At 51.8% G+C, this 27,195-nt stretch overlaps 1 protein-coding gene across 1 annotated transcript in view; it reads right to left on the reverse strand.

Annotated features, from left to right (window-relative positions):
• SNTG2 (syntrophin gamma 2) overlaps nucleotides 1–27,195 on the reverse strand; it is a 184,813-nt gene that overhangs the window by 74,427 nt on the left and 83,191 nt on the right. The window contains exons 7-8 of the mRNA XM_045447897.1: nucleotides 26,730–26,817; nucleotides 19,807–19,898 (exon numbers count right to left, since the gene is read on the reverse strand). Coding sequence (XP_045303853.1) covers nucleotides 19,807–19,898; nucleotides 26,730–26,817 — 180 coding nt within the window. The remainder of the gene's footprint in view (nucleotides 1–19,806; nucleotides 19,899–26,729; nucleotides 26,818–27,195) is intronic.

Below are 27,195 nucleotides of genomic sequence, written 5' to 3' on the forward strand. Positions count from 1 at the left end.
CCTGTCCTTTCATCTGGAAGACCACCTCTTAGGATTTCCTGTAGTGCAGCCCCCCTGGTGGCATTTTCTTAGTTTAGATTTACTTTAAAAAGTCTGTAAGTGCTGATGCGTAGGGGCGCTTGTACCCCAATGTTTATAGCAGCACTTTCAACAATAGCCAAATTATGGAAAGCACCTAAATGTCCATCAGCTGACGAATGGATAAAGAAACTGTGGTTTATATACACGATGGAATACTACGTGGCAATGAGAAAGAATGAAATGTGGCCTTTTGTAGCAACGTGGATGGAACTGGAGAGTGTGATGCTAAGTGAAATAAGTCATACAGAGGACAGACTCCATATGTTTTCACTCCTATGTGGATCCTGAGAAACTTAACAGAAGACCATGGGGGAGGGGAAGAAAAAAAAAAGAGGTTAGAGAGGGAGGGAGCCAAAACATAAGAGACTCTTATTAAAAACTGAGAACAAACTGAGGGTTGATGGGGGGCGGGAGGGAGGGGAGGGTGGGTGAGGGGCATTGAGGAGGCACCTTTTGGGATGAGCACTGGGTGTTGTATGGAAACCAGTTTGACAATAAATTTCATATTTAAAAAAATAAAAAATAAAAAAATTTTAAAAAGTCTGTATCCCTTCATTTTTAAAGAATATTATCCCATGCATGTAAAATTCTTAATAAACACTCATTTACATCATTGTACCCGGGTAAGTTATGTCTTTTTAAAATATGGCTGCTGCCTGAATTTCCTCTTTCGGTTTTCGACAGTTTGATTGGAATAGTTTTCTTTGTGTGCGTCGGGCTTACGATCATCCCCATCCTCATTCTGGGACTCGTCCACCTGATGTGTCCCACACATCACTGGGGCTCATTTGTCAGTCTGTCTCTGTTCTTGAGATGGGCAATTTTCCATTTGTCTCCTGGTCTCTCGAGCGGTCCTACTGCCATCTTCTATCCATGGGAAGACGAACTAGTAGGCATTGGATTCTAATTATTATGCTTCCAGTTCTACGGTTACCATTTGTTCATTTTCTGAAGTTTCAGATTCTTCACTGAGAGTCCCCATCTGTTCAGTCATTACGACCGTATTTTCCTCTAAGGCCTTAAACATATTTGAAAGTGCTGCGTTAAGATCTTTGTCTGCTAAATTCCGTATTTTCACACGGGGTCTATTTCTACTGCTTGCGTGTTTTCTTAGCTTCATGTCACTCGTTATTGTTTGCGTCACTAGTAGTTTCTGGCTGCAGACCAGACGTTATCAACGACACAAGGTAGTGACTGGACTATGTTTTCTTCCAGGGCATTTCTGTTCAGCAGGCAGATCACTTACCGTAATCACCTTAAACGTAGGGAGTTTTAAACTATGTTGGGGTGGGTTTGCAGAAGCCAAAGTGTTTACTAAACCCCTGTAACTTGAAGGGATTCAGCCTCCAGTGCTGTCCCGTCCACACTTGTTTCCAAGGGTTGGTTTTAGAGACTCTGTTATGGCAGCTTTATGGTTGCCTCTGTGCCTGAGGCGCAGCCCTTCTGAATTCGCAGCTGCACATCCAGTTCAGTTTCTCCGGTTCGGCCGGGATGGAGCCGCAGTGTTACCAGCACGGCTAGACCTCTGGCATCTTTGCTTGTTGTGCCCTCAGCGCCTTGACTGGGGGGCACGGGGTAGTCTTTCCCTGCGCACTGGTATCCTGGCATTCGGCCAAGGACTTGTGCAAAACCTACGCAGACGCGCTTCCAGCTCCCAACGCCACCTCCTTCCGGGGACCCTGCTGCCCCGCCCCACGGCTTCTAGCTGATCCAGAAGCCCTGCGTCCTTGTCCTTGTCTCCTCGGTGCGCCAGGACCACATGCTGTGTGTGAGTTGCACTGTCACCTTGTGGTGTCCCCTCCGTCACGGCTCGCGGTCTTATATGGCCGGCTGCCCAGCACCTGAAAACAAGCACCTTGCATCTACTATTTAGGGCAGAGGTTAGCACTGCGGGAGACGTGCTGTGCGGGCTTCTTCAAGTGCACTTGGTTCTTCCTGTGCTCACGGATCTTCTCAGAGCCCGTGCTGGACGGGAGGTCTGTGCCAACAGCTGCTTTGTCTTGTTTCACACATCCGCTGTCTCGTGCAAGGACTTGAAAACGTCACTGTGCATACAAATCATAAAGGGAGTTTGTAAGAGATAAATTCTCAGGCCCCCTTCTTTGAGATTCGTGTCGTACAGGTGCTTAGATATGGCTTTGGAATCTCCGTTACTTTGACACTGCACACGCTTTGACACGTGTCACGAAACACCACTCGCGTGTATCAGGACCAGGCCACGCAAGATGTTGTAGTACCCAAGCACTGTGTCTGTTTCTAGGGAGAAGTGTGTTTAAAAACGTCCATGTTTGTAGGCTGATTAAGCATCATTCAGTGCATAACCTAAATGTAATTTTTAAAACAGAAATATTAACTGTAATTTTAAAATGATTTCAATCTGGGGCGCCTGGGTGGCTCAGTCAGATGAGCGTCTGACTTCGGCTCAGGTCACGATCTCACAGCTCATGTGTTCGAGTTCCGTGTCGGGCTCTGTGCTGACAGCTCAGAGCCTGGAGCCTGCTTCGGATTCTGTGTCCCTCTCTCTCTCTCTGCCCCTCCCCTGCTCACACTCTGTCACTCTCTCTCCCTCCCTCAAAAATAAACGTTTTAAAAAAAATAAATAAGTAAAATGATTTCAATTAAATAATTAAAATGATTGTCGATATTTTCGTACCAGAGCAGAGTGCTGTATAATTCATGCCTGCTCATGGGCTATCTGATGCAGCTCAGAGCCCCCACCGGGGGCTCACAGGTTAGAGTCCATAGCAACCAGGTTCTTTCCACGTGTATTTCCATGAAATTAACTAGTAAGTCACTAGAATGGACGACAAGTGTTTGGTGGCTTTATTGAAGTTCTGGATTTTGGATATTCTGACCTAACATGGAGCTGATGACTATGAGGCAGCCGTTCACTGGAGGTTCCTGAGAAGGCGGTATACTAAATTTGTTATGCAGACCACAGACCAAAGACTCCAAATCCAAACCTTTATTTTACGTGGCTCTTTAGAATATGCTTCTCTGTGGCGGACTGCAATGCCTCGGTGTTATCCTTAGAGAAGCTCCAAGATGGGACTTGGATTTCTTTCTAGTTTTGATGAATAAAGTAAAGGTAATTTTTAAACCTAGGAAAGACTCAAATGCTAGCAAGCAGCTGAATATTCACCACTTAGTGTTCAATTAATGGCAAGTGCGCTGCACAGCAGACAAAGATGCCTGTGGGTCACAAGTTCATAATTTCGACCTTGAGACATCCTGCTGGAGGTACGGGCCCGTTTTTAAATCTAATTTCAGACTGCGACACAACACAACCGTACTTTGGTATTGCACACAGTAACAGGAAGACCAACAGGAACACCAACACCGTGTGGTGCCTTGGGGGAGAGGTGGCCGAAGCTGGACGCCCCGTCGCCATGACTTGGTCTGGGAACCCTGCGGGACCTTCACAACCTAGAGGCAATTTAAGAAGATGGGTTTCTGTGAGAAGTCCCAGTTACCCCTACACTTAAAATCTGTGAAATGGACGTGACATTCACGGCCTCATGTGGTCACTGGGTGAAGCCCCTCGGGGTTGCCAAGGGTATCTGAGCCACATCCAGAAAGCCAAGGGCAGGTGGGGTGCACCTGGAGGGGACAGTCCCCTCCCTCGGCCTCCTGCCCTCCCCGTACCTCCCTGAAGAGACAGACTTTGAAAATACTCCTTGCCTTAGTAAAATACTATGACCTTGTGTCATAAAATTAGTGCTTTTAGAAGTGAAATCAATTAGAACAAAATGTACGTAAGACTTTTACAAACACTTCTTTTCTTGCAGAAAACAAGACACATGTCACCTATATACCCCTAAATAACGAAAAAAAAAAAAAAAACAAAACCCAGAAACCTCACATCCTCCGAACACACTGTGTTTCCCCTACGAGGAAGACCCCACGGCGGGTATGAAGCCCGGATACCAGCGCGGAATTTAAATCTGAACACTTAACAGTTAAGAACCTTGAGACACCACTTTCTCAGCATCAGAGATTCAGCGAGGGGAGGCGAGCCGAGTGGCGGAAAAGCCAGACTGAACTGTCACCTCTGAGTTCCCGGCAGGGCTCTGAGGGAGGTTCTTAAAGGAAAGAATGTTTCCATAATCGCGTAATTAACTCTGCTGTCAGCATGTAATTTAAGGTGAGTACGCGACGTGTCTGATGACGAACTATTTTGACTGCAGCGTCACGGGCCCTTCTCAACGCTGTTCACGCCCGATGCTCTCGTCTTTCTTACTTTAAAAACCCGTAATCACGTTGGCACAGGGCGGGCCTGACACTCATCTCAGGGACAGGCTTGGTGACTCTGCTCTGTCTCTAGAGTCATGTTTCCTTCAGCTTTCGTGTGGTGACTTTGCTTCCAGAACTCTTCTCTTTGCGGGCTGGCCTCCGTAGTGTGCTACCTCCCAGGCCACCCTCGTGCACTCGCATGCACACGCGCACCCACATACACCCACACCCACGCCTCCCCACACACGCACCCCGGCATGCACACCCACGCTTGCACGCCTGCCTGTACACGCCCACACGCACGCACACATGCACCCACGTACACCCACATGCACGTCCACACACACCCAGACCCACCCGTGCACACCGCACACGGGCTTGGGGGTTGGTTCAGGGCGCAGTGACACCGTCAGCACCACCCCAGGGCACATGGCCAGGCAGCGGCTCAGCGTGGGGTGGGGGCGGGGTGGCCCAAGAAGCGACACCAGGATGGCCGCCAGGCCAGGACGGACCCCTCCACGTCCCCACGGGCAGCCGGTGGGGGGGCGGCACGGCTCCTGGGGAGGGCACGTCCCAGCACTGACCTGAGGGCTCCGGGCCCTGACCACCCAGCACCCAGCTGCCCCTGCGGGAGACACCCCCGACCAGCCGCCTCGCCCCCCGGGGCCGGAGCAGGTCCACCTGGCGCCTGCCTTTGGGCACCAAATGTGGCCGCACCCTCCGAATCACAAAACGAACAAGATGAACACGTATTTACTGTAACACATTTTAAAACAGCAGGAAAAGTATCTTTTGCTCTTTTCACACGGAAGAATCCAGAGCTGAAGCAGGCTGTGCGAAGGGACCTGGGCCCATGCAAGGTCCACTCCATCCAGAACCACCCATTTACTACGTTACAGAAATTATGGGTCAGCGCCCCTGTGGGCATTTATGGGCATACCTGTCGGGCCAGCGCCCCTACGCGCGTTTATGGTCATACCTGTCGGGTCAGTGCCCCTGTGCGTGTTCACGGCCACATCCGTCGGGTCAGAGCCCATGCGGGCGTTAATGGCCACATCTGTCTGGTCAGCGTTCCTACGGGCGTTTATGGCCACATCCATCTCTAAAAATCAAGTATTTCCTAATTTTTCATCTGCACGTCATTGAATGTCCTCGGAATGGCACAGAATGTTAACGTCTGTGGAGCGAAGGGAATGTGTTTTGTGCAGGATATTCTTCCTTTGGGGCCCTCTGTCCTGCGGTTTGCCCTGAGCTAGTCCGGAACTGCAGCCAGGATGGCGTGGACACGGCCGCCACGGCCAGAGAAGCTGTCGCCGAGGTGCCCGTGGTGAGGAGGAAATGCACCTGTTAGAGGCCCGATGGCCTCTGTCATTTACTCGTCCCCCAAACCGACATTTTACTAGAAACTGTGGATCCTGCCTTTTCTACACAAGACACACCTTGCTGAGTCATTTTGCGCTTTTGACCTAAGAGCAAACGCAGTGCGTGAGACTGGAAACAGAAATACTGAACATGAATCAGTTAACGTAAGAGCGGTAATTCACCATTCCACATTTTCACTACAGAAGACTAGTTTTTAGCTATTGCTTATACAAAACTATAAAATTAAAATAGCCTAACATTATTAAATGTAATTTTAGTAGAAATCTATCCAGACACAAGATTTCACAGAAACATCAGGTGCGGGAGGGCCCCAGGAAGCACTGGCCGCAGGGTTAGGGTGAGATATGTCCACGCCCGGTCTGTGGGTCTCTCGTGCCTTCCCAGAGGCCACAGGGACCACCCACGGAGGCCTGGACCCCCTGCCACCTTCACCAGGGAGCAGCCGCTGGCGCCCTCGACCTGACGGCCACCTTGCCCCCTCGGCAGACCCCTCACGTCCTCACCCCAGTGACGCCAGGGGGTCCCGGACATCCACAAGATGTGCAGCAGGTGTCACAGGGTGGAAGGACACGGGCTCCAGCTTCCCCGTGACAGGTGCCTACTCCTCCCATGGCCACCGTGACCCCTCTGGTCTCTTCCTCTCCTCTCTAGGTCCCTGGGCACCAAAGCATGGGGGGATGCAGACCACAGCCGTGGCTGTTTTGCGTACAGCCGCCCCAGGGCCAGCCCGTGAGATGTCACCAGATACAGGCCGGGGGCTCAGAGACGGTGTGCTGCAGGCAAAGCCAGGTTTCTGGCGGTCAGGTCGCACCACTTCCCGAACCCAAGCTCAGACCCACCCTGGCACCCATCACCACACACGCCCAAGTCCCAGCTTGGGAGGAAGAACTCGTCAGTTAGAAGTTCCTAGTAGACGCTTCCAGTGTCTGAATTTAAGTCAGTACATTTGCCAACAAATCTGTCACATTTGCACACTCAATGAAAGTCTGGAAGAGATCCACGTGGCATAACGCTGCATGTTCTGATGTCCGTCCACGGTCTCAGGTCCTGTGTCTGAACACAACTGCCTGCAAAGCCAGAACGTGGCGACGGGCCAATCCAGACCAGAACGATGCTTTAACGCAGAACCAGGAGGCCCGGATCTCCAGCACCTGTGCTTCTGAACGTCACCGTCCCCTCTCAGCCGGGCACCCGACGCTGGCTGCCTCACGCCATCCTGGGCTCGTCCGGCCACCAGTTCTGCTCTCTGGCTCAGCTCAGCCTTTCATTTAAGTAGTTGCATGCATTGTATAAACGTATACACTTGGCGTGTACAACACATTACGAACAAAGAGTAACAAATCTTGTGTTACCGTAAGTATGGCGATCACATACACATGCGTATCTTACACAAATATACCCCCTTAATGAGAAACGCCGTCTAACCCAAACACAGACTGGCTCCAACCCTGCTATTTATTTTTGCTACTCAGCGATGGCAGCCTTGGGGGACCAGAAGGGTGACGTGGACACCACAGCACTGACCCGGAAACACAGGGGCCACGCTCAGTTAGTGCTGAATACAACGAGACGACGAGGCCTGTTTTCCCATAAAATCCGGGTCGACGCCCACTTCAGCCTCTGCTTACCGTGAATTTTCTCAGTGGCTGACTTTCCGTGGATGTGGAACTGTGGCCTCAGCCGAGCTCATCTCTGTAACATTCCGCATGCCAGTTTGGGGGGGTGCACCCTCATCAGTCCTTTCAAGTTTTTGTTTAACACCCAGAAGCTTGGAAAGGAGACTTCGTTCTTGCACAGCGCGATCAGTGAGTCGGTTAACAGCCTTGCTCGAATCCCCGCGAAGCACACGCACGGTGCGGTCAGGTTTCCACTGACGTCCCCTCAGAACAGTGAGTCTTCTCTCCGGGGCGAAAGAGAAGGGCCGTGGGCCCTGGGCAGCAGGGGCCTCTCAAAGCATTTTGTTTCCTAATTTTCTTTAAATCGACCCGGGGGCATCTGGGGGGCTCGGTCAGTTCAGCATTGGACTCTTGACTTCGGTTCTGGTCATGATCTCACGGTTCCTGGGATCGAGCCCCACGTCAGGTTCTCTGCTGACAACATGGAACCTCCTTGGGATTCTCTCTCCCTCTCTCTCTGCCGCTCCCCCACTCACGCGCACATGCTCTCTCTCTCAATCTCTCTCTCAAAATAAACAAACTGTAAAAAATAACAAATAGACAAGAATTAAGACAGTTTCTTAACAGCGTCAGCTTTTACTGACTTCCTGTTTTCATTTCCTCTGGGAACACGGTGTGTCAAGATGACCGGAGCCCGAGGCTGCACACACCGGGCCGGCCACCTGCACCTGCCCCCCGCCCCCTGCCCCCTGTCCCTCTGCCACGCCCCTGTACACTGAGCGAAACTGCAGCGAATGGAGCAAGGAACTCACTGTGGCTGGTTGGCGAGGCGGCCAAGTAGACGAGGCCACCGAGGCCTCTCCAGAACCAGCCGCACGCGAGCCTCAGGAAACTGTCTCAGCAAATACAGCCCCACACAAGCTGTTTCTGCAGCTTCCGCAGGGTGCATCCTGCTGAAACAGGAGTTCTCCGTGTTGTCTACAAGGAGCGAGTCTTACAGGCTAACTAGACATCCAATATTAACTATTATTGACGGGAAAGTCTTCTAATGTCTTTGTCCACAGCTGGATTTAGACATACGTCTCAGGAATGAACAGCATGGTCTCAGCGTTTCATACGAGAAATGTAAATAATTTTCTATTTAAATTTGATGTATTTTGAGTGGAAATGTTTAGTCTATTATTTTCAAATATTTTGTGTAGGCTATCTACAGTACTTATGGTGCATAAATTTTTTGATGTTACGACAATACAATTATTAAAAGCAAATGAACTTTTGTGACAACAGATTATTGTCATATTTTTCAAATTGAAATCACTATTATCACAATAAGATTAAAAATCTCTTAAGAAACGTGAATAATGGAGACAAAATAGGACATGACTGTTCTTAGACTCTTCACAGGCAGTTGTAAATCAGGCCCGTTCAGAAGCCAGTGGGGTTACCTAGAGATTTCATGTCTGTGGTGATGACTCTGGTCCTTTGTGGTCTTTGCCACGTTCCACTCATAGAGTCCCCCTTAGGACCTCCTGCAGGGCCGGATTAGTGGTCACAAACACCTTCAGTTTTGTTTGGGAAAGTCTTTATCTTTCCTTCTACTCTGAATGACGGCCTTGCTGAACAAAGGATTCTTGGCTGCATATTTTTCCTGTTCAGCACATTGACTATTTTCTGCCAATCCCTTCCGGCCTGCCAAGGTTCAGTGGACAGGTCTGCTCCTACCCTTATGTGTCTACCCTTATAGGTTAAGGCATGTTTGCCCCTTGCTGATTTCAGAACTGTCCTTTTATCTTTGAATTCTGTCAGTTTTACTATGATATGTCATGGTGTTGACCTGTTTTTATTGATTTTAAACAGAGTTCTCTGTGCCTCTTGGACTTGGATGCCTGTTTCTTTCCCCAGATTAAGGATCACTCTGAATATAAATGGACTAAATGCTCCAATCAAAAGACACAGGGTATCAGAATGGATAAAAAAAACAGGATCCATCTATACACTGTCTACAAGAGACTCACTCTAGACCTGCAGATTGAAAGTGAGGGGATAGAGAACCATCTATCATGCTCCTGGAAGTCAAAAGAAAGCCGGAGTAGCCATACTTCTATCAGACACACTAGATGTAAAACAAAGACTGTAACAAGAGATGAAGAAGGGCATTATATCATAATTAAGGGGTCCATGCAAATGTGGAGGCACCCAAATAGAAATTAAGTTAATCACAAACATAAGCAAACTTTTAGATAATACTGTAATTGTAGGAGACTTTAATACCCCACTTACAACAATGGACAGATCATCTAGGCAGAAAATCAATAAGGAAACCACGGCTCTGAATAAGACATTGGACCAGATGGACCTAACATATATTCAGAACATTTCATCTTAAAGCAGCAGAATACACATTCTTCTCCAGTGCACATGGAGCATTCTCCACAATAGATCACATACTGGGTCACAAAACAGCCCACAACAAGCACAAAAAGATCGAGATCATACCATGAATATTTTCAGACCACAACACAATGAAACTTGAAATTAACCACTAGAAAAAACGTGGAGAGCCCCCAAATACACGGAGGTTAAAGAACATCCTACTGAAGAATGAATGGGTTAGCCATGAAATTGAAGAAGAAATTTAAAAATACGTGGAAGCAAATCAAAATGCAAACATGACAGTCAGTCCCTCTGGGATGCAGCAAAGGCAGTCCTAAGAGGAAAATACATTGCAATCCAGGCCCATCTCAAGAAACAAGAATGGTCCCAAACACACAACCTAACCTTACACCTAAAGGAGCAGCAAATAAAGCCAAAGGTCAGAAGAAGGGAAATAATAAAGGTTAGAGCAGAAATCAATGATATAGAATAAAAAAAATAGAACAGATCAATGAAACTGAGCGCTGGTTTTTTTTGAAAGAATAAACAAAATTGATAAACCCCAAGCCAGACTTCTCAAAAAGCAAACAGATAAAATCACAAATGAAAGAGATCACAAATACAATTAGAAGACAATGCTTTGAAAAAACTATATGCCAACAAACTGGACGATCCAGACAAAATGGACAAATTCCTAGACACCCACACACTACCAAAACTCAAATAGGAAGAAACAGAAAATCTGAACAGATGCATAGCCAGCAAGGAAATTGAATTGCTTATCAAAAATCTCCCAACAAACAAGAGTCGTGGGCCAGAGGGCTTCCTAGGGGAATTCTACCAAACGTCTAAACGAGAGTTAATACCTATTGTTCTCAAGGTATTCCAAAAAACAGAAATGGAAGGAAAGCTTCCAAACTCATTGTATGAGGCCAGCATTACTTTGATTCCAAAACCAGACAAAGACCCCACCTAAAAAGGAGAACTGCAGGTCAATATCCCTGATAAACATGGATGCAAAAATTGTCAACAAGACACTAACAAATCAAATTCAACAGTACATCTAAAGAATTATTCACCATGGCCAAGTGGGATTCATTCCTGGGCTGCAGCGCTGGTTCAATATTTGCAAGTCAATCAACATGATACGCTACATTAGAAGAAAGTATAAGAACCACATGACCCTGTCAATAGATGCAGAAAAAGCATTCGACAAAACACAGCATCCTTTCCCAATAAAACTGTTAAGAAAGTAGGGATAGAAAGAGCATACATTAACATCATAAAAGCCATATATGAAATGCCCACAGCTCATATCATCCTCAATGGGGAAAAGCCAAGAGTTTTCCCCCTCACATCAGGAACACAACAGGATGTCCATTCTCCCTACTGTTGTTCAACATAGTGATGGAAGTCCTAGCCTCAGCAATCAGACAACACAAAGAAGTAAAAGGCATCCCAACTGGCAAAGAAGAAGTCACCCTTTCACTCTTCACAGATGACATATACTCCACATGGAAAACCCAAACCAAAAAACTGCTAGAGCTGATCCATGAAGTCAGCAAGGCTGCAGGATATAAAATCAATGTACAGAAATCGGTTGTATTCCTATACACCAACAATGAAGCAACAGAGATATCGAGGAATTGATCCCATTTACAATTGCACCCAAAACTGTAAAATACCTAGGAATAAACCTAACCAAAGACGTAAAAGATCTGTATGCTGAAAACTATGGAAAACTTCAGAAAGAAATTGAAGAAGACATAAAGAAATGGAAAAACACTCCATGCTCATGGATTCTAAGAACGAATATTGTTACAATGTCGATACTACCCAAAGCAATCTACATATTCAATTCAATCCCTATAAAATAACACCAGCATTCTTCACAGAGCTAGAACAAATGATCCTAAAATTTGTATGGAACCAGAAAAGACCCCGAATAGCCAAAGCGATCTTGAAAAAGAAAACCAAAGCAGGAGGCATCACAATCCCAGACCTCAAGCTATACTACAAAGCTGTCATCATCAAGACAGTATGGGACTGGCACAAGAACAGACACTCAGATCAAGGGAACAGAATAGAGAACCCAGAAATGGACCCACAAACGTATGGCCAACTAACCTTCGACAAAGCAGGAAAGAATATCCAGTGGAATAAAGACAGTCTCTTCAGCAAGTGGTGCTGGGAAAACTGGACAGCGACATGCAGAAGAATGAACCTGGACCGCTTTCTTACACCAGACACAAAAATAATGGATGAAAGACCTCCATGTAAGACAGGAAGCCATCAAAATCAAGGAGAAAGCCGGCAAAAACCTCACTGACAGAGAAACACAGGGAAACGGCTGTGTAAATTGGGGCTTTCACCGCTGTTATCACACTCCCAGCAGACAGGTCTATGCACACAAGGAAACCGCAGTCCTGAACATTCTCACCTCCGCAGGTAATCACTGTTACACACGGCAGAGCTCATTTGCGTCTCTGTGTCCTTGTAAATGACCGTGTTCCTACGGCACTCACACTTCTGAAAATTAACATTGCGTAAGTATCTTCCAGCCATTAAAAGCTCTTGGTAAGGGGCGCCTGGGTGGCGCAGTCGGTTGGGCATCCGACTTCAGCCAGGTCACGATCTCGCGGTCCGTGAGTTCGAGCCCCGCGTCGGGCTCTGGGCTGATGGCTCAGAGCCTGGAGCCTGTTTCCGATTCTGTGTCTCCCTCTCTCTCTGCCCCTCCCCCGTTCATGCTCTGTCTCTCTCTGTCCCAAAAATAAATAAACGTTGAAAAAAAAAAATTAAAAAAAAAAAAAAAAGCTCTTGGTAAAATTCATTTTAAAACACTGAAAACTCTCCTCACATGAATGCATCAGCATATACATAACTATCTCTCTATTCTTGAGACGTTAGATCAAAATGGGTTTTTCTTAAGCACTTACTACGTGCACTATGAACACGGCTTGCCGTCAGTCCCGGGCTTGGGACTGCTGTGTGGACGGCGTGACGGTCCACGGAGGCGCTGCCCTTACCGCCAGACAGCACTCCAGAAACACCCCCGCAAGGCGCTCAGCCGGACTGGTCAGGATCGCCTCCGTGGAATCTGCCGCCACACCACAGCCTTTGGTAAAACCCCATTTCCAACGCCCTCTGCGGAGCCCCCAGATCAGACTCACTGAGCCCTCACTGGGACTGGTGTGTGTGAGCCTGAATACACAGCCTACCAGTCGTGGCTTCAGTGCCACGTCCTGGGGACACGGGCCCCGAGCCCTGAGCCCCGCTGTGGTTTATAACAGACTGGCTGTTTGTGTGAAACTGTTTATCGATTCACACATCACACGACTGACGCCCTGCAGCCATCTGGGTCGTCCCTTTCACCCCGTGGCTACCGTCAGCCACTCTCCCCGCCACAACCAGCGTCCTGCGCTCTGCCGTGCGTGTGGCTTCCGCGAGCACAAGCACGGTACAGTCGGGGGGCCACAAAGCTGAGGCACCCACGAGAGCGGTCCACGTGCACGAACACCTACCACTGACCATCCCCAGCAGGACTTGCCTTGGGGACGCAGCGCGACAGGCACGGTCCCCCACCCAACGTGGCCAGAAGGACGACGGAGGGGATGGGACAGCAAGACCGGCTGAGGACGTCGCCAGGGTTCCTCGCTGGCTCCACGTGACGGGCGGACCTGGCCGTGTCCGGTGCCTCCACTCTTCTCTTCAGCCACCTCACCCAGTGCCCCCCAGCCGACCTCTGACAACCACCAATCTGTGCACGGTGTCTGCGAGGGTTTCCTCCACTCGTTTTTATTTTTCAGGTTCCGCACGTAAGCGAAATCATACAGTATCTGTCTTTCTTTCTGTGCTTCCTCTCACTTAGCACGATGCCACCAAGGTCCATCCGTGTTGTCACAAGTGGCAGGACTTCCTTCTTCCCAAGGCCGTGTAATATGCCACTGCAGACAGAGACGTAGGGCTTCCGTGTCTTCGTGAGCCCTGCACCCATCAACGACACTCAGGTTGATTCCTATCTTGGCTGCTGCCAATAACGAGCAATGAACGAGGGAATGCAGGTGTCTCTTCGAGACCGTGGTTTCGTGTCCTTTGGAAGCATTCCCAGAAGTGGGATTGCTGGTCATCCGGTACTTCCATTTCTCACGTTTTGAGGAACCTCCACGCTGCCCTCCAGCGCGGCTGCACCAGTCAGCATTCCCACCGACAGTGCTTGAGGGTTCCCTTTTCTCCGCGTCCTCGCCAACACCTGCTGTTTCTTGTGTTGTTGACTTTAGCCGTTCAGACAGCTGTGAGGTCACATCATGGTCTTGATTTGCTTTTCTTTTTTTTTTTTTTTTAATTTTTAAAAGTCTTTATTATTTACTTTTGAGAGAGAGAGGGAGAGAGAAAGAAAGAGAGAATGAGCCAGGGAGGGTACAGAGAGAGGGAGACACAGAATCCGAAGCAGGCTCCAGGCTCCAGAGCCCGACGCGGGGCCCGAACCCACGGACCGCGAGATCGTGCCCTGAGCCGAAGTCGGACGCTCAGCTCACCGAGCCACCCAGGCGCCCCGCTGATTTGCACTTTCTTGAGGATGTCTGACGCTGACCATCTTCTCGTGTGTGCTAGTCACCTGTATGGCTTCTGCAGAAAAATATCTATTCAGTTCGTCTACCCAATTCTTTTAGGTTTACTTACTTATTCTGAGAGTGAGAGAATCCCCAGCAGGCTCCACACTGTCAGTGCAGAGCCCGATGCGGGGCTCGAACTCACGAACCGTGAGACCGTCACCTGACATGAGATCAAGAGTTGACGCTTAACCGACTGGGCCCGCCAGGCGCCCCGAGTCCTCTCCACCCAAATCTTCATTGAAGTGTAAGGTTTCTTCTCTTGAGCTGTAGGTGTTCCTTATAAATTTTGAATAATAGCCCCTTACAAGTCAAGTATCTTCGCCAGTTTTGATGCCTTCATTTGCTGTGCAGAAGCTTTCCGTGTGACACAGCCCGCTTGTTTATTTTCGCTTTTGTTGCCTTTGCGTTCGGGGTCAATTTTTAAAAATCAGCACCAAGACCAGAATCAAGGCACTTACACCCTATGATTTCTTCCAGGAGGTTTACGGTTAAGGGTCTTACGTTCAGTCTTTCGTCTACTTTGACTTAATTCTTCTGTGTAAGAAATCGGTTCACCTTCATTTCATCCTTCTGCACGTTGCTGTCCAGCTTTCCCAACACCATTTGCTGAAGAGACTGTCTTTTCCCCGCTGTATATTCTCAGCTCTTCTGTAATAAAGTAATTGACCATATAATTGTGGATTTATTTCTGGGTTTTCTATTCTGTCCCATCGGTCTATGTGTCTGTTTTTATACCAGGGCCATACTGTTTTGATGATCACAGCTTTGTAAAAAAAAACTTAAGTCAGGGAACATGATGCCTCCAGCTTTGTTCTTTTTCAAGATTTATCTGGTGTTTCTTAGTCTTTCTTGGCCTCATACAAATTTTAGGATCGTTTGTTCTACTTCTGTGAAAACTGCTATTGGAATTTTGATAGGGACTGCACTGGATCTGTACATTGCTTTGGATAGTATGGGCATTTTATTTAAAAGATTTTTTTAATAAATGTGTTATTTATTTTTGAGAGAGAGACAGCACGAGTAGGGAAGGGGAGAGAGAGAGGGACAGAGGATCCAAAGCAGCTCCAGCTCTGTGCTGACAGCAGAGAGCCCAGCGTGGGGCTCGAACCCACGAACCATGCGATCATGACCAGAGCTAAAGCCAAGAGTCAGATGCTTAACCGACTGAGCCCCCCAGGCACCCCTGATTCCAGTCCTCTTAGAGACTGAAATAATCGATGGCTCCTAAACTGTAAATTCAGCCTAATTAAACGTATTTTATTACTACTCTATTTGTATCCATATTTACCTTCTTACTTTGGCTCCTCCATTGTCTTCTTTTCCTTTTTTCTTGGTGCGTTTTTAATTATCGTTTGCAATTTGCTTTATTTTTCTTTTGGTCTTTAATTTTACTGGTGTTTTACTAATTTATGAAGTATTGTAACAAGAGAGGGACCTCAACACGCTCACTGTCCAGTCCTACCTGAGCTCCGACTAACCTACGACAGCAGACACTGACATCGGTGGTGTTACCACCTCAAGACAAACAACATTGGTCTATACTCACCCGAGAGCCCAAGAACACCCAGGGAGCACGCCGGCTCTCGCTCAGGACAAAGGAGACCTTTCTGGACACGAAACCCTCTCGGAGCAGCCTGCTCCGAGGACAAGCATCAACACTAACCGGGTAAGGAGGGGCCAGCGGGTCTGCAGACGAGTGGGAGGTCCAGGGGGACAGAAGGAGGAATGAATTCTGCAATTTTCAGCCTAATAGACGGTGTCAGTGAGAATGAGACCTTCTCTGTTATAAATATTCGGTAAGGATTTCTGGCAGAGAAGCAGCGTAAAGATGAAGTCAGTTCTAAACTATGTGGGGCAGCCCCAGCTTCTGGATGAGAGCGTGGGAGCTAGAAGGAAAAGCCGGGAGCCGACCCCGTCTCACGGGGGAAGAGAGGTCACGTCGGGAAGGAGTAGTTACCAATTCAGTTCGGAATAAACGCACAGAAAGGCTGCGACCTAGACAAGGTAGCACGGGCGTCCCTCCGGCAGTGTGGACCGGAGGACGTGCAGCCTCCCCGCCTCCACAAGGAGAGGCGCAGACGCACCGGGTCGGAGGCACGAGCGGTGAGAGCCGGGGACCAGTCCGCGGGTCCCCCTTCCCCGTTACAAGGCTGCTCTGAGCAAAGTCCACTTCCTGCTCGGTCGGGTCGGGTTCGGTCCCGGAGGACGGAAGCCATCCAACCATTCCGAGAGCGTCGCCACCAGAAACGGTCCATGTCCCGCAAGTCTGAGGATGTTTCCGACCCGCTTCTGTTGATAAAGCGAAGTGCAGGGCAGAGTCTACTTTACCCTCCGATCCACAGGTCCTGTCAGTTCCAGCACCATCGTGAGGCTGTACTGGACACAGTCCAGGGGACACAGTCCCCTGTCGAGCGCAGAGAACGATCTCAGTGCCAAACAGGCTTCGGGAGAGAGAGCCCAGCCGCTAAGGGCGTGGAACCAGCTGGCCGCTGGATTATTGACGTGATTATTACTGTTTCCATCTGGAATACCAAGCAGGTGGCCTTTAAAATTTTTTACAGGATTTTGAGTCTTAATACCTTTTAAAAAATAACATATTAAAACTCTTTTTTGACTCTGGGATTCAGATTCTCTGAAATGCGTTGTTCTTGAAGGTGACCTAACCAAATGATTACAGAGCATTCCTACGCTCTGCCTTTCTCTTTCTCCCCTTCGTGATGAGGGTGACGACGAAGGCTGAGGGTACGCGTTCACAGGAGCGGGCTGGTCGCTGGCCCCACGCCGAGCCTGAGAGCACGGAGGCCCGAGGCCGTGGGAGGAGGTGCCGGGGGACCTCGGGTGGGGCCTCCCACCCCCCCGTCGGTTCCGTTCTCCAGTGGGCACCACGTCTCCGGCAGACTGGGTCACCTTTCCTGAGGGGACTGCTGGGGGTGCATCCTGCTCTGCGCACACCCTCTCATTCAAGAAGAATCGCATTAACGTGATCCGGGATGATGTTTTCTTAAAAAAAAAAAACAACACTCAGCAGACGATTCAACTAGGATACTGTACAGAGCTGAGACAAATGACGAAATAAAAATCTTAAGAGATCTCCTAGAAGACAGTCCGATGAGTAGCCCAAGGGAAGGCAAGAAGTGACAAGAAGTAAGGCCTGTAAGGGACAGGAGGTGACGCTGGGGCACAAAGGCAATCTGAGCTCGGGGTGGGGGCCGGAGGGGCGGGGAGGTGCCGTGTGTGTAGATGAAGGCTGGTGTCAAAGACCATGGAGAGGGCTGTGTCAGTGACCACACCGGAGGCTGCCCAGGAACACAGCCGGACCCGCAGCCACGTGGAGAGAAAACTTCCCCGTGTCCGCAGTAGAGACCAGAGACGCTGGAAGTACATTCAAGTGTAGACAAAATAACCCGTTTTAAAATAACCTGAAATAGATTTTGGTACCAACAGGCCTTAAGCTCTAGTGAGAGTCCTTGAGCAGAGAGGAGATCCATCCTGCAAGGAGGCCGGATGCAGAAGTCGTGGCGAGAACAAGAGGCTGTAAACATTTCAGAGTGCAGGAGCCCCAAAAGTTGTGACTTTTCGCGCAGTTAAAAGCGGCTTCTAAACACAAAGCCACAGCAGGTGGTAAATCAGGAAACAACTCGGGCTCAGGGTTCACAAGGTCCTAGCACCTTCCAGCAGGACCTAAACATGCTGTCTTTCTATCGTGTAAGCAAAGTATACATTTGGCAAAATTTCAAGGGCCACCTCCAAATAAATGTAAACGGAGTACACACATTTGAGACATGCAGAGGAGAATTTTAGAAGAAAGACACGTGAAAATTTTAATCAGAATAATTTAAATATCAAGAAGAAAAGGGGCACAGTAAAGGGGGGGACCAATAAAAATTCAAAGTCCTCGATCAAAACCAAACTCGAGCACACATCGGTCATCACCACACACTCCAACGGGGGCGCAGCCTGTCAGGCTCGGTGGCAAGAAAGAAGGAAGCACAAAAATGCAAACGAAATCAAAGGGACAAGGTAACAAAAATGAGTAGGAACCAGCAGCGTGCGGATCTGTGAGCCAAAGTCGTTCTTTGCTAAGAGCAGTAAAATGAAGAATCCTCTGCTGAATCGATCAAAAAAGAAAAAAAATTAACCCTATTGAAAAATATTGAAGATCTGAGATCCTTTCACCAGCAGGAAAAATGACTTCCCCTGTAGTCACACACTTTCACACACTTTCAGTAAAAACCCCAAGACTTCTGCAGAATCTGATCAGAGACTTTTAAAATTCTCATGAAAAAACAAAGGGAAAGAGAAGACGGAAAAAATAAAGTGAACCAGGAGGTGAGGAGACCTGGGCCCGCGGTGGCAAACGTGTTCCGTAAGTCCACAGCGGTTAAGTGTGATTACAGCCTTGACACCGTTGGAGAGCACACGTAAACCACGGCAGGACACGCGGTCAAGGGCCCAGGTGGCACACAATCCCCGAGGAACCGGTCACGACACGTGCTTGCCCAGGACAATAAATCTGATCCCTACTTTCACATGTTTTACAGAAATAAGTGTCACATGCCTGGGAGACCTAACACAGAGAGCAAACGAACACTGAGAAGGAAACACAAGCAGACATATTTATGAGCATGGGGTAAGGAGGGTTCTCCTGAACCAGATGCTAAATCCACACAGGAAAGCACGGACGAGGGGCGCTTGGGTGGCTCAGTCGGTTAAGCACCTGACTTCGGCCAGGTCATGATCTCACGGTTCGTGGGTTCCAGCCCCTCGTCGGGCTCCGTGCTGACAGTGTGGAGCCTGCTTGGGATCCTCTCTCTCCCTCTCTCTCTGCCCCTCACCCACTCTCTCTCTCTCTCTCAAAATAAATAAACATTTTTTTAACGTTAAAATGAAAAACGGTATTTCAAGAACGTTACTGTCTGAACCTGGACTTTTCCCTCAGGCTGTCCCTGCACGTCCCGCAGCTGGTCCTTTCATGAGCGAGAGAGGGTCTGATTTCCAGTAACAGGGTTTCAGACTGCTTACGGGATTCCGATCCCCATCTGCTAACGCCGGTGGAGAGGAGCCCACACGCTGGAAGGGGGCCGAGGCAGGCCCGCTGCACAGGCTCTGGGTCTCTGCGGGAGGGGTTTCGGGGGCCAGGTGCCCCCCCTGCTCTGGCTCAGCTGGGGTTTTCGGGGGGGCAGGCATCTGGGCGGGAGGAAAATGTCCCGCTGGCACACGGCACACGGGAGCCCGGCAGAGGTGGTGGGAGCAGGGCTGAATCCCACCTCGGAGCCGAATGCACCCGCCCGCTCGCTGGGCCGTGGGGGCCACGGCCACCACGGCCACCACGTCCTACATCGTGGCGCCCAGCCATCCCCTGTGGGACCAGACGCCAACCAACGGTGTCCTCCATCGTGCCCCACTTCCTCCTAGCTGAACCTGCCACCTCGAGTGACGTTTTAATTCTGGGGCGCGTGTGGGGACATACATCCCCGCTCGGTTAAAGTATGAGAAGCCGTGCTTACTGTGCTGCTGGGGTTGCTGTTCAGATGCAGTCCACTGTCAAACAGAGGGGACGAGGCCCCACTGCTGTGGTCGCCGGCTGGCCCTGGGGACCCTGCAGGCAAGCAGAGACGGTCACTCAGACGTGGCGTGGGCAGCGGTCCCCAGGTAGAGAGCCTCCCTTCTCCCGAGGCACCGGGAAGTCCCCCAGGACACCGGCCATCACGCAGAGCCACCACGTCCGCCCTCCGTCCCCTGCTGTCCTGGGGCCACCTCACACCCGTCTGGCCTCAACCAGAAATGGGGCAGACGGCGGGAAGATGGCCCACCTCACGGGAAAAGGTGCCACTGGGGTCCAGAATCCGCACCCACACGGCACCGGGGGACTGTCATCCTGGTCCCTGGGGAAGTCCCACACCTGCACTTTCTACCACCAGAATCACATCAGAATCTTCTACACGCTACTCCTGCCTTTCTGTTCTAAATTTTCAAGCTGCTTATTTGTTTGACGTTTTCTGATTTCCTTGGCATTGCCAACTGCATTAGTGGACAACATAAAGATAAATCAGATAAGTTTGTGGACAGTGGGTCTGAAAACAAAAAGCCTGTGTCTGGGTAGGAAGCAGAGGTCTGGGGCCAGGAGCCATTCTGAGCTACAGTTTCCTCTCCCGAAAGCAGAGACGGGGCTGAGTGACCTCCATCCCTGCCCTTCTGAAAGGAGGTGCCCTGGGCACCCCCAGCCGCTGATTGTTGGGCAGTAAATCACATTAGGGAGAGACACCAAACTGCAAGGTAAAGTTGAAGCTGACCTACAGATCGGTTTTGCTTGAGAAAAACCAAGACATCACATTAAATCTCAGAATTCATAAGGGCGCCTGGGTGGCTCAGTCGGTTAAGCGTCCGACTTCAGCTGAGGTCACGATCTCGCGGTTTGTGAGTTCGGGCCCCACATCGGGCTCTGTGCTGACGGCTCAGAGCCTGGAGCCTGCTTCGGATTCTGTGTCTCCCTCTCTCTCTCTGCCCCTCCCCTGGTCACACTCTGTCTCTCTCTCTCAAAAATAAATAAACATTAAAGAAAAATTAAAAACAAAACAGATTTCTGACTTCCCTGGAAAAGAGAGACATCTGAGGCTCCCGACCATAAATCGCTGTCCCCTAGCCTCCTCGCCACGCGGGGCCCAAACCGGCCAGCCACCGGCATCAGGGCCCCCGCCCTGTGGGTCAGTCGCGTGAGGTGGCCACGCAGGGACAGAGATGAGCCTGTGTTGGTCGCCCCGTCATCAACATCCTTATGATTTCTCGGGAACTGAACCAAATGCCTCGTAAATGTGGTTTCACTCGCGGCTTCAGAACACGTGCCTCTGCTGGGCGAGTTTACTACAAGCGTCATTTCGCAGAGGAAGAAAGCGGAGGGGTTCTGTCCGTCACCCACTGACCGCAGTCCTCTCGGGACCGAGGGCTCACACCCGGAGCACCTGGTTCCGGTAAAGGGGAACACGCCCCACCTCCAGGCCTCCGGCCACACGACCAGAGCTTGTGATCAGCTCCACAGAATTCACGCCGACGGTGAATTTTCAAGGGGAAGGACAGAGCTTTCCTGCTGTTTCCGAGGTCTGAGAATAGCTTCGCAGAGAAAGCTAGAGAAAGCTAGATTCCCCGACAACCAGATCCCAAATATTTTTGGCCACAATACGAGCATGAGCAGCTCCCGTGTGACTCACAGGTTCAGTCTGTTAATTTTTGTGGTAGAGCCACACGGAGACGGACACCTGCCCATGTAAGTCCACCGGCCACGAGAACCGGGCATCTAGGCTTTACCCTGAGGAGTCCCCTACGGACCCCTGAGCCGATCCGGGGTCCTGGCGTGTGACCGTCTGGGTGTTGAGGACGGTGCGGCCGATCTGCCACAGACACCGGCCGCCAGCCATCACTGTGTGATGTGGCGTGCCCCCTCCCCCACCCGCTGCAGGAAAGGAGCCGGAACCCCCAAACACTGGAGACGCCTGGTGCTCGGCTGACTTCCTAAGATTAAACTGAAGGTCAGGTGACGTCACGTACGCAGTCATTCCGAAGTCACCAGCCCTCTCACTGTGGACGGGCTCGCGGGGCTCTGCAGCCGACTATCGCCACCCCTGCCTGCCGCTGCGGGACTCATGGGCCACCAGCCACCACGCCCCCACCCCCCGCACCCTTCCCCCATCTCTACAGAACCGACGAGGATCTGGATTCCCCACTGAACACCACGTTCCCGCGCGCGCCGTGCGCAGCCCCAAGGACTCGGGAAATGCGCGCTGCTCTGGGCCCCAAAGACGGCGCTCCAGCGCACCCCTCCTTCCCTGGACCAGCCCCCGCGAACCCGCTGCCCTGGGGCCGTCTCCGCCTGGGCGCTCCGCTAGGCCACGGTGACACCACGCCGCCCTTGCTCCCTGCACCTCCAAGCTCCCCGCGCCCCAGGACAGCGCTGCGGCCAGAGGACACGCGACTGCCGGTCCCAGAGGGCGAAATAAAGGACGCGGAGCGAACGGGAACGTGAGGAGGTCACCCTGCCAGTCATCCTACTGACTTCGGATACACGGGTATGTTTTCGTCTACAGCATCCCAGAAGGGAAATCCGAACTGTTGTGATACAGTTTTGGTTACCACCAGTAAAGCCCATTATTTACAGGACGATCAGTTGTTGTCAATAATTGCTAATGATAAAAATAAACTTGGTGTCACAATTCAACATTAGAAAATATACAACAGGAGCACCTGGGGGCTCAGTCGGTGGGGCATCTGACCTCGGCTCAGGTCACGATCTCACCATTCGTGGGCTCAAGCCCCGCATCAGGCTCTGTGCCGACAGCTTGGAGCCTGGAGCCTGCTTGGGATTCTGTGTCTCCCTCCCTCTCTGCCCCTCCCCCTGCTCGTGCTCTGTCTCTCTCAAAAATAAATATAAAGAAAATTTTAAAAAAGAAAATATACAACAAAAAGCTTACAAGAAATATTTATAGAAACTTCTAGCCTACAAAACGAGCTCTCACCTAGGAAATTACACTGGCCTCCCTCATGCAGGGTGGGTGGGGTTTAATGAGGGGGTGGCTGCCGAGAAGGTCCCCCGGGGTCATGCACGGAGAGACCGAAGGACACAGCAATCCCATGCAGCTAACACCCCAGAGAAGGAACACATGTCCACACAAAATCCATGTATGAAGGCTCATGTCCGTATTATTCACAGCGGCTCCAAGGTGGGAAATAAACCACCCGCCGCTCCCCCCACCCCCCCACCCCCGTCCGCTGATGAAGCAGGGATCACAATGTGGGACCTCACAGAACAGAACAGAACAGAACAGAACAGGGGGGCTGACACCTGCTACAGCCTCTGCCAGCCTGGAAAACAGGAGCTCAAGTGAGGGACGCAGACGCAGAGGCCACACCGTGTGCGGATTCACCTTCACAGGGAGTGTGGAGCAGGAGAGCCCAGACACAGGAGGGGGGCCCGTGGGGCCGGGCCAGGGGCCGTGGCCTCTCTGGGGTGATGGGAGGGCTCTGGGACTGGACACTGAGGGCTGCGCGGCACGCGGAAAACACTACAAACCACTCAAGTGAACGAGCACTTGAAATAGTGGGTCTTGGGGGCACGTGGGGGGCTCAGTCCACTGAGCATCTGACTTCAGCTCAGGTCATGATCTCTTGGTTCCTGAGTTCAAGCCCCACATCGGGCTCAGGGCTACAGCACAGAACCCTCTCCAGATCCTCTGTCCCTCTCTCTCTGCCCCTCTCCTGCTTGCGTTCTCTTGAAAATAAAACGTTAAAAAAATAAAAAAATAAAAAAATAAATAGTGGAAGTTGTGTTATGTGACTTATATCTTAAAAAAACACTAAGAGTCTGAATTAATGCGAAAAAAAAAAAAAAAAAGAGAGAGAAAGACTGCTGACTCCTGTCACCAGCCGTTCATCTTCTCTCCAGTGTGGCGGTCAGGTGTCGACAGCAGGCGCTGTCCTCATGGGCCTGGTGTCCTTGCACCGCCAGTCGCTGCCGTAGTGCACGGCGGGCTTCCACCGATGACCCAGTGCAGGGGTGAGGGTGGTGCAGGCAAGAGCGAGTTGCCGTCCTGCTGCGGCCTCACCAGAGGAACCTGCCTGAATTTACGGAGGGATTATGGTGTTTTGGAACAGGAAGGTTTTAACTTTTGAAGATTATACAAAACCAAATAAAGAATAGACGTTTATTGACTCAAGAGAGGATTCAACATCCTTGCCACGTGGGAAGGCTGGCAGGCAGACTGCATGGGGCTTGTTGCCAGGCCACGGCTGGCTGGCCCCCCACACTGGGCCGTGAGCACCCTTACGAGGGTGCTGACGTGCATGCTGAGCCCACCACGAGGGCCAGCGGGACTCAGGCAGGCTGTGCCAGGACATCGGCAGCAAAGCCGGGCAAGCGATGAGGCTGCTGGCTACGCGCAGCTCTGTCGCATCTCTCAACAAAACGTCTCCAGCGCCCCGGCTGATGGTCAGAGCTCCCCGTCGGTGCCTCGGCCAGGGGATGTGGCCACCCCAGGCCTGTGGTGGCTCTGGGGACAGGCTCCCTGTTGACTCCCCTGGGCACTCCCTCCCCCCACCCCGGCTTCAAGATGCTGCTGGGGTTGCCTGGATTCTGCTGCTTCCGTAGCGTTATCGAAAGCGGTCTGGAGACCCCGGCCGCCCCCTCTGCCGGGAGGTCACCTCACCTGGAAGAAGGCAGACGGAGCCCTAACACGAACGTCCTCGGTGTCTACGTGCCAGATCCTGCCCGCCACCCCGTTCCTCCGGTTGCAACGTTACAGGATCAGCTCTCTAGCCACACGGGGAGACGCCTACAGGACAGATGACGCAGGCCAACCGACAGGGTGGACACACGGCCCGCCTGGTGGCACAGTGCTGTCAATCGACCACCTTCCACGAACACGATGCCACGTACGTGACACCCAAGTGCACGTCCAACACTTGCTAGCCTTTACGTTCTGCTGGAAAGAACCCCCGTGAAACCCTGGTACAATGTGTTCACAGTCTGAAACGGAAGCCCAGAGTGGCCAGAAGCGACTGAGCTCTTGGCACGAGAGCCGCTCACTCTGTGTGCGATTCGGAAGAAACACGACGGACCCTTCTCCAGCCCCCCTGCTGTAGGGGGAGGGACACGAAGTCCACAGGCCACCCCAGCCTCTCCATTTCCACCTGCCACCCTAAATCCCCTATCTCACCCGAACCTCACGTCTGTTATGAACTGAACGTTTGTGTCCTCCAAATTCCTCTGCTGAATTTGGAATTCAACCGAGCCCCTGACGGGAAGTTGTTGGGGCACCTGAGGCAGGTGATGGGTGACCTTCCAGAAGGCCCCAGGGTCTCCCTGGCTCCCGCCACACGCGAGGACACAGCGAGGAGAGGCGTCTCTGAACCAGGTCCTCCCAAGACGTCCCGCCTCCAGAAACCAGTACAAGAAGCCTGTGCTGTCCCGGCCGCCACTGCGCTTTGTTACCGTGGCCGAGTGGACCAGCCCCCCCCGCCCCCAGCCTGTCTTCTCCTCCAAACTGCTGGAGGTGCCCACGGATGCACCCCTGAGCCCAAAGACCCAGAGCAGCTGGCCGCGGGCAGGAGGTAGTGGCGTCCCCTCTTCGGGCCAGAGGCGCCTGCCTCCCCCACGGACAGCGCCCCCTGGGACCAGCGTCCCCCTCCTTCCCCGCAACGGACGGTCTGTCCCGCGAGTAGCGCCCCGCTGGCTCCGGGACCTGCACACGGGCTGCCCCGAGCCGCTCCCCTCACAGGTGCACGTGCACGTCTGCCCAGACCCCACGGGACACGACGCAGCGCTGTGCGTGGCGCTTACTTTTCCAAAGACTGGTCTGATGGTCACCATTCCCACTTCCTGCTGCTCGGGGCGCGCTCCTTTCCGTCCACAGCCCTGCGGCCTCTCCTCTTGACCCTGGAGCCCTCTGCGAACTGCGAGGAGCTGGGCTCCTAAGAACGTAGACCCCGAGGGATCTTACTGACGGAGGAATATCAATTTTCCCGAGGAAGGCGAATAGTGGCCTGGTTACCCCGGTGCGGTCTGACGGGAAAATGGTTTCTGAAACTGATTTGCTCAGGTTCTCAGGGAGAGAAAGTGAGAAGCCGACTGAGTTCAATGACTTTCTGTCAAACGTGGGCCCTCCTGCAAGACGGGTTTCCACCACAGATGCGCCCAGAGGACTGCGCCGGCCCCCCAACCACAGGCTTCTGCGGTTGGGGGGAGAAGAGGGAGAGAAAACGCGGAGAACGTGGCCAGCCCAGGGCGGGCGCTGGTCCTCCACAGGACGACACGGAGGGTGGAACCCACCCCCGTCCTCGGGACACCCGCCCTGCCAGAGCTGGACCTCGAGGGGCCACCAGCAGAGTCGCAGCCCCCGCGGGCACGATGGTACCCAACGCCCCCTCTGGCTGAGAGGACCGCACCCCCGCCCCCACTAAACCACTCTGCACCTGTTGTAAAAACGTGGTGGCGGCAGAGTCCGTAAGGGGCATGGTGACAACTCTGACGAAAACGTCTGTATGGACGGGCGACCCATCGCTTCCAAACTGGGTCACAGCCGTGTACGGGAGACGAACACGGGGCAGGCACTTCACAGTAGGCACTTACTACCGTCTTCTCTCTCGCGGGGGATCCCCCAAGTCTACACAGGTACTTCAGGTACAACCTTAGTTCCCGTACACATGCTGGTGCGCACGCAGGAAGCGTGATCAGCGAGCCCACCCGCAGAAGTCAACTGATCCGCACGCAGTAGTCGGACGCCTCCGCTAAGATGCTGCGGACGTGGAAACGCAGGGCGTCTATCGGCGCCCCTGCTGCCCCCGAACCCGCGCTGGGGGCCTGGCGTATGCCTGTCAGTGCCGTGTCCCGTGTAGACACGGCGAGGCGCGGGAGGACAGTGCCCCGACGGTCTGCCGCCCTTACCTGATGGGAGCTTCAGAAATGCCGGCGCCTCCCTGAGATAGTCAACAGTGATGGCCACCTCGTCGCCAGCGTTTCTCAAAAGATGCACCTGTCAACACGACAAAAAATAACTACTTTACCACCAGGAGAGGATCAAACACAGAATTAAAACAAGAGTCCTATGCACCTGGCCTGCTTCCCGAGAATTCCACGCTGGTGATTTCCTGAGACACTAAGGGCCTGTGGGCCCCTGGAGGTCTGAGCTCAGGTCTACATGGAAGCTGTGCACACCAGCAGGGACGAGCCGTCTACACGGGTGCGTGTGCACACCGTCAGGGGCAAGCCGTCTACACAGATGCTCGTGCATGCTTCGTGCATTCCGTCTACACGGACGCTCGTGCACACCAACAGGGGCAAGCTGTCTACACGGACGCTCGTGCACGCCACCAGGGGCGAGCCTGCATTCAACCAGACCGGGCTCCCCGCC

The sequence above is a fragment of the Leopardus geoffroyi genome, chromosome A3, assembly GCF_018350155.1.
Source record: "Leopardus geoffroyi isolate Oge1 chromosome A3, O.geoffroyi_Oge1_pat1.0, whole genome shotgun sequence".
NCBI classification, from domain to species: domain Eukaryota; kingdom Metazoa; phylum Chordata; class Mammalia; order Carnivora; family Felidae; genus Leopardus; species Leopardus geoffroyi.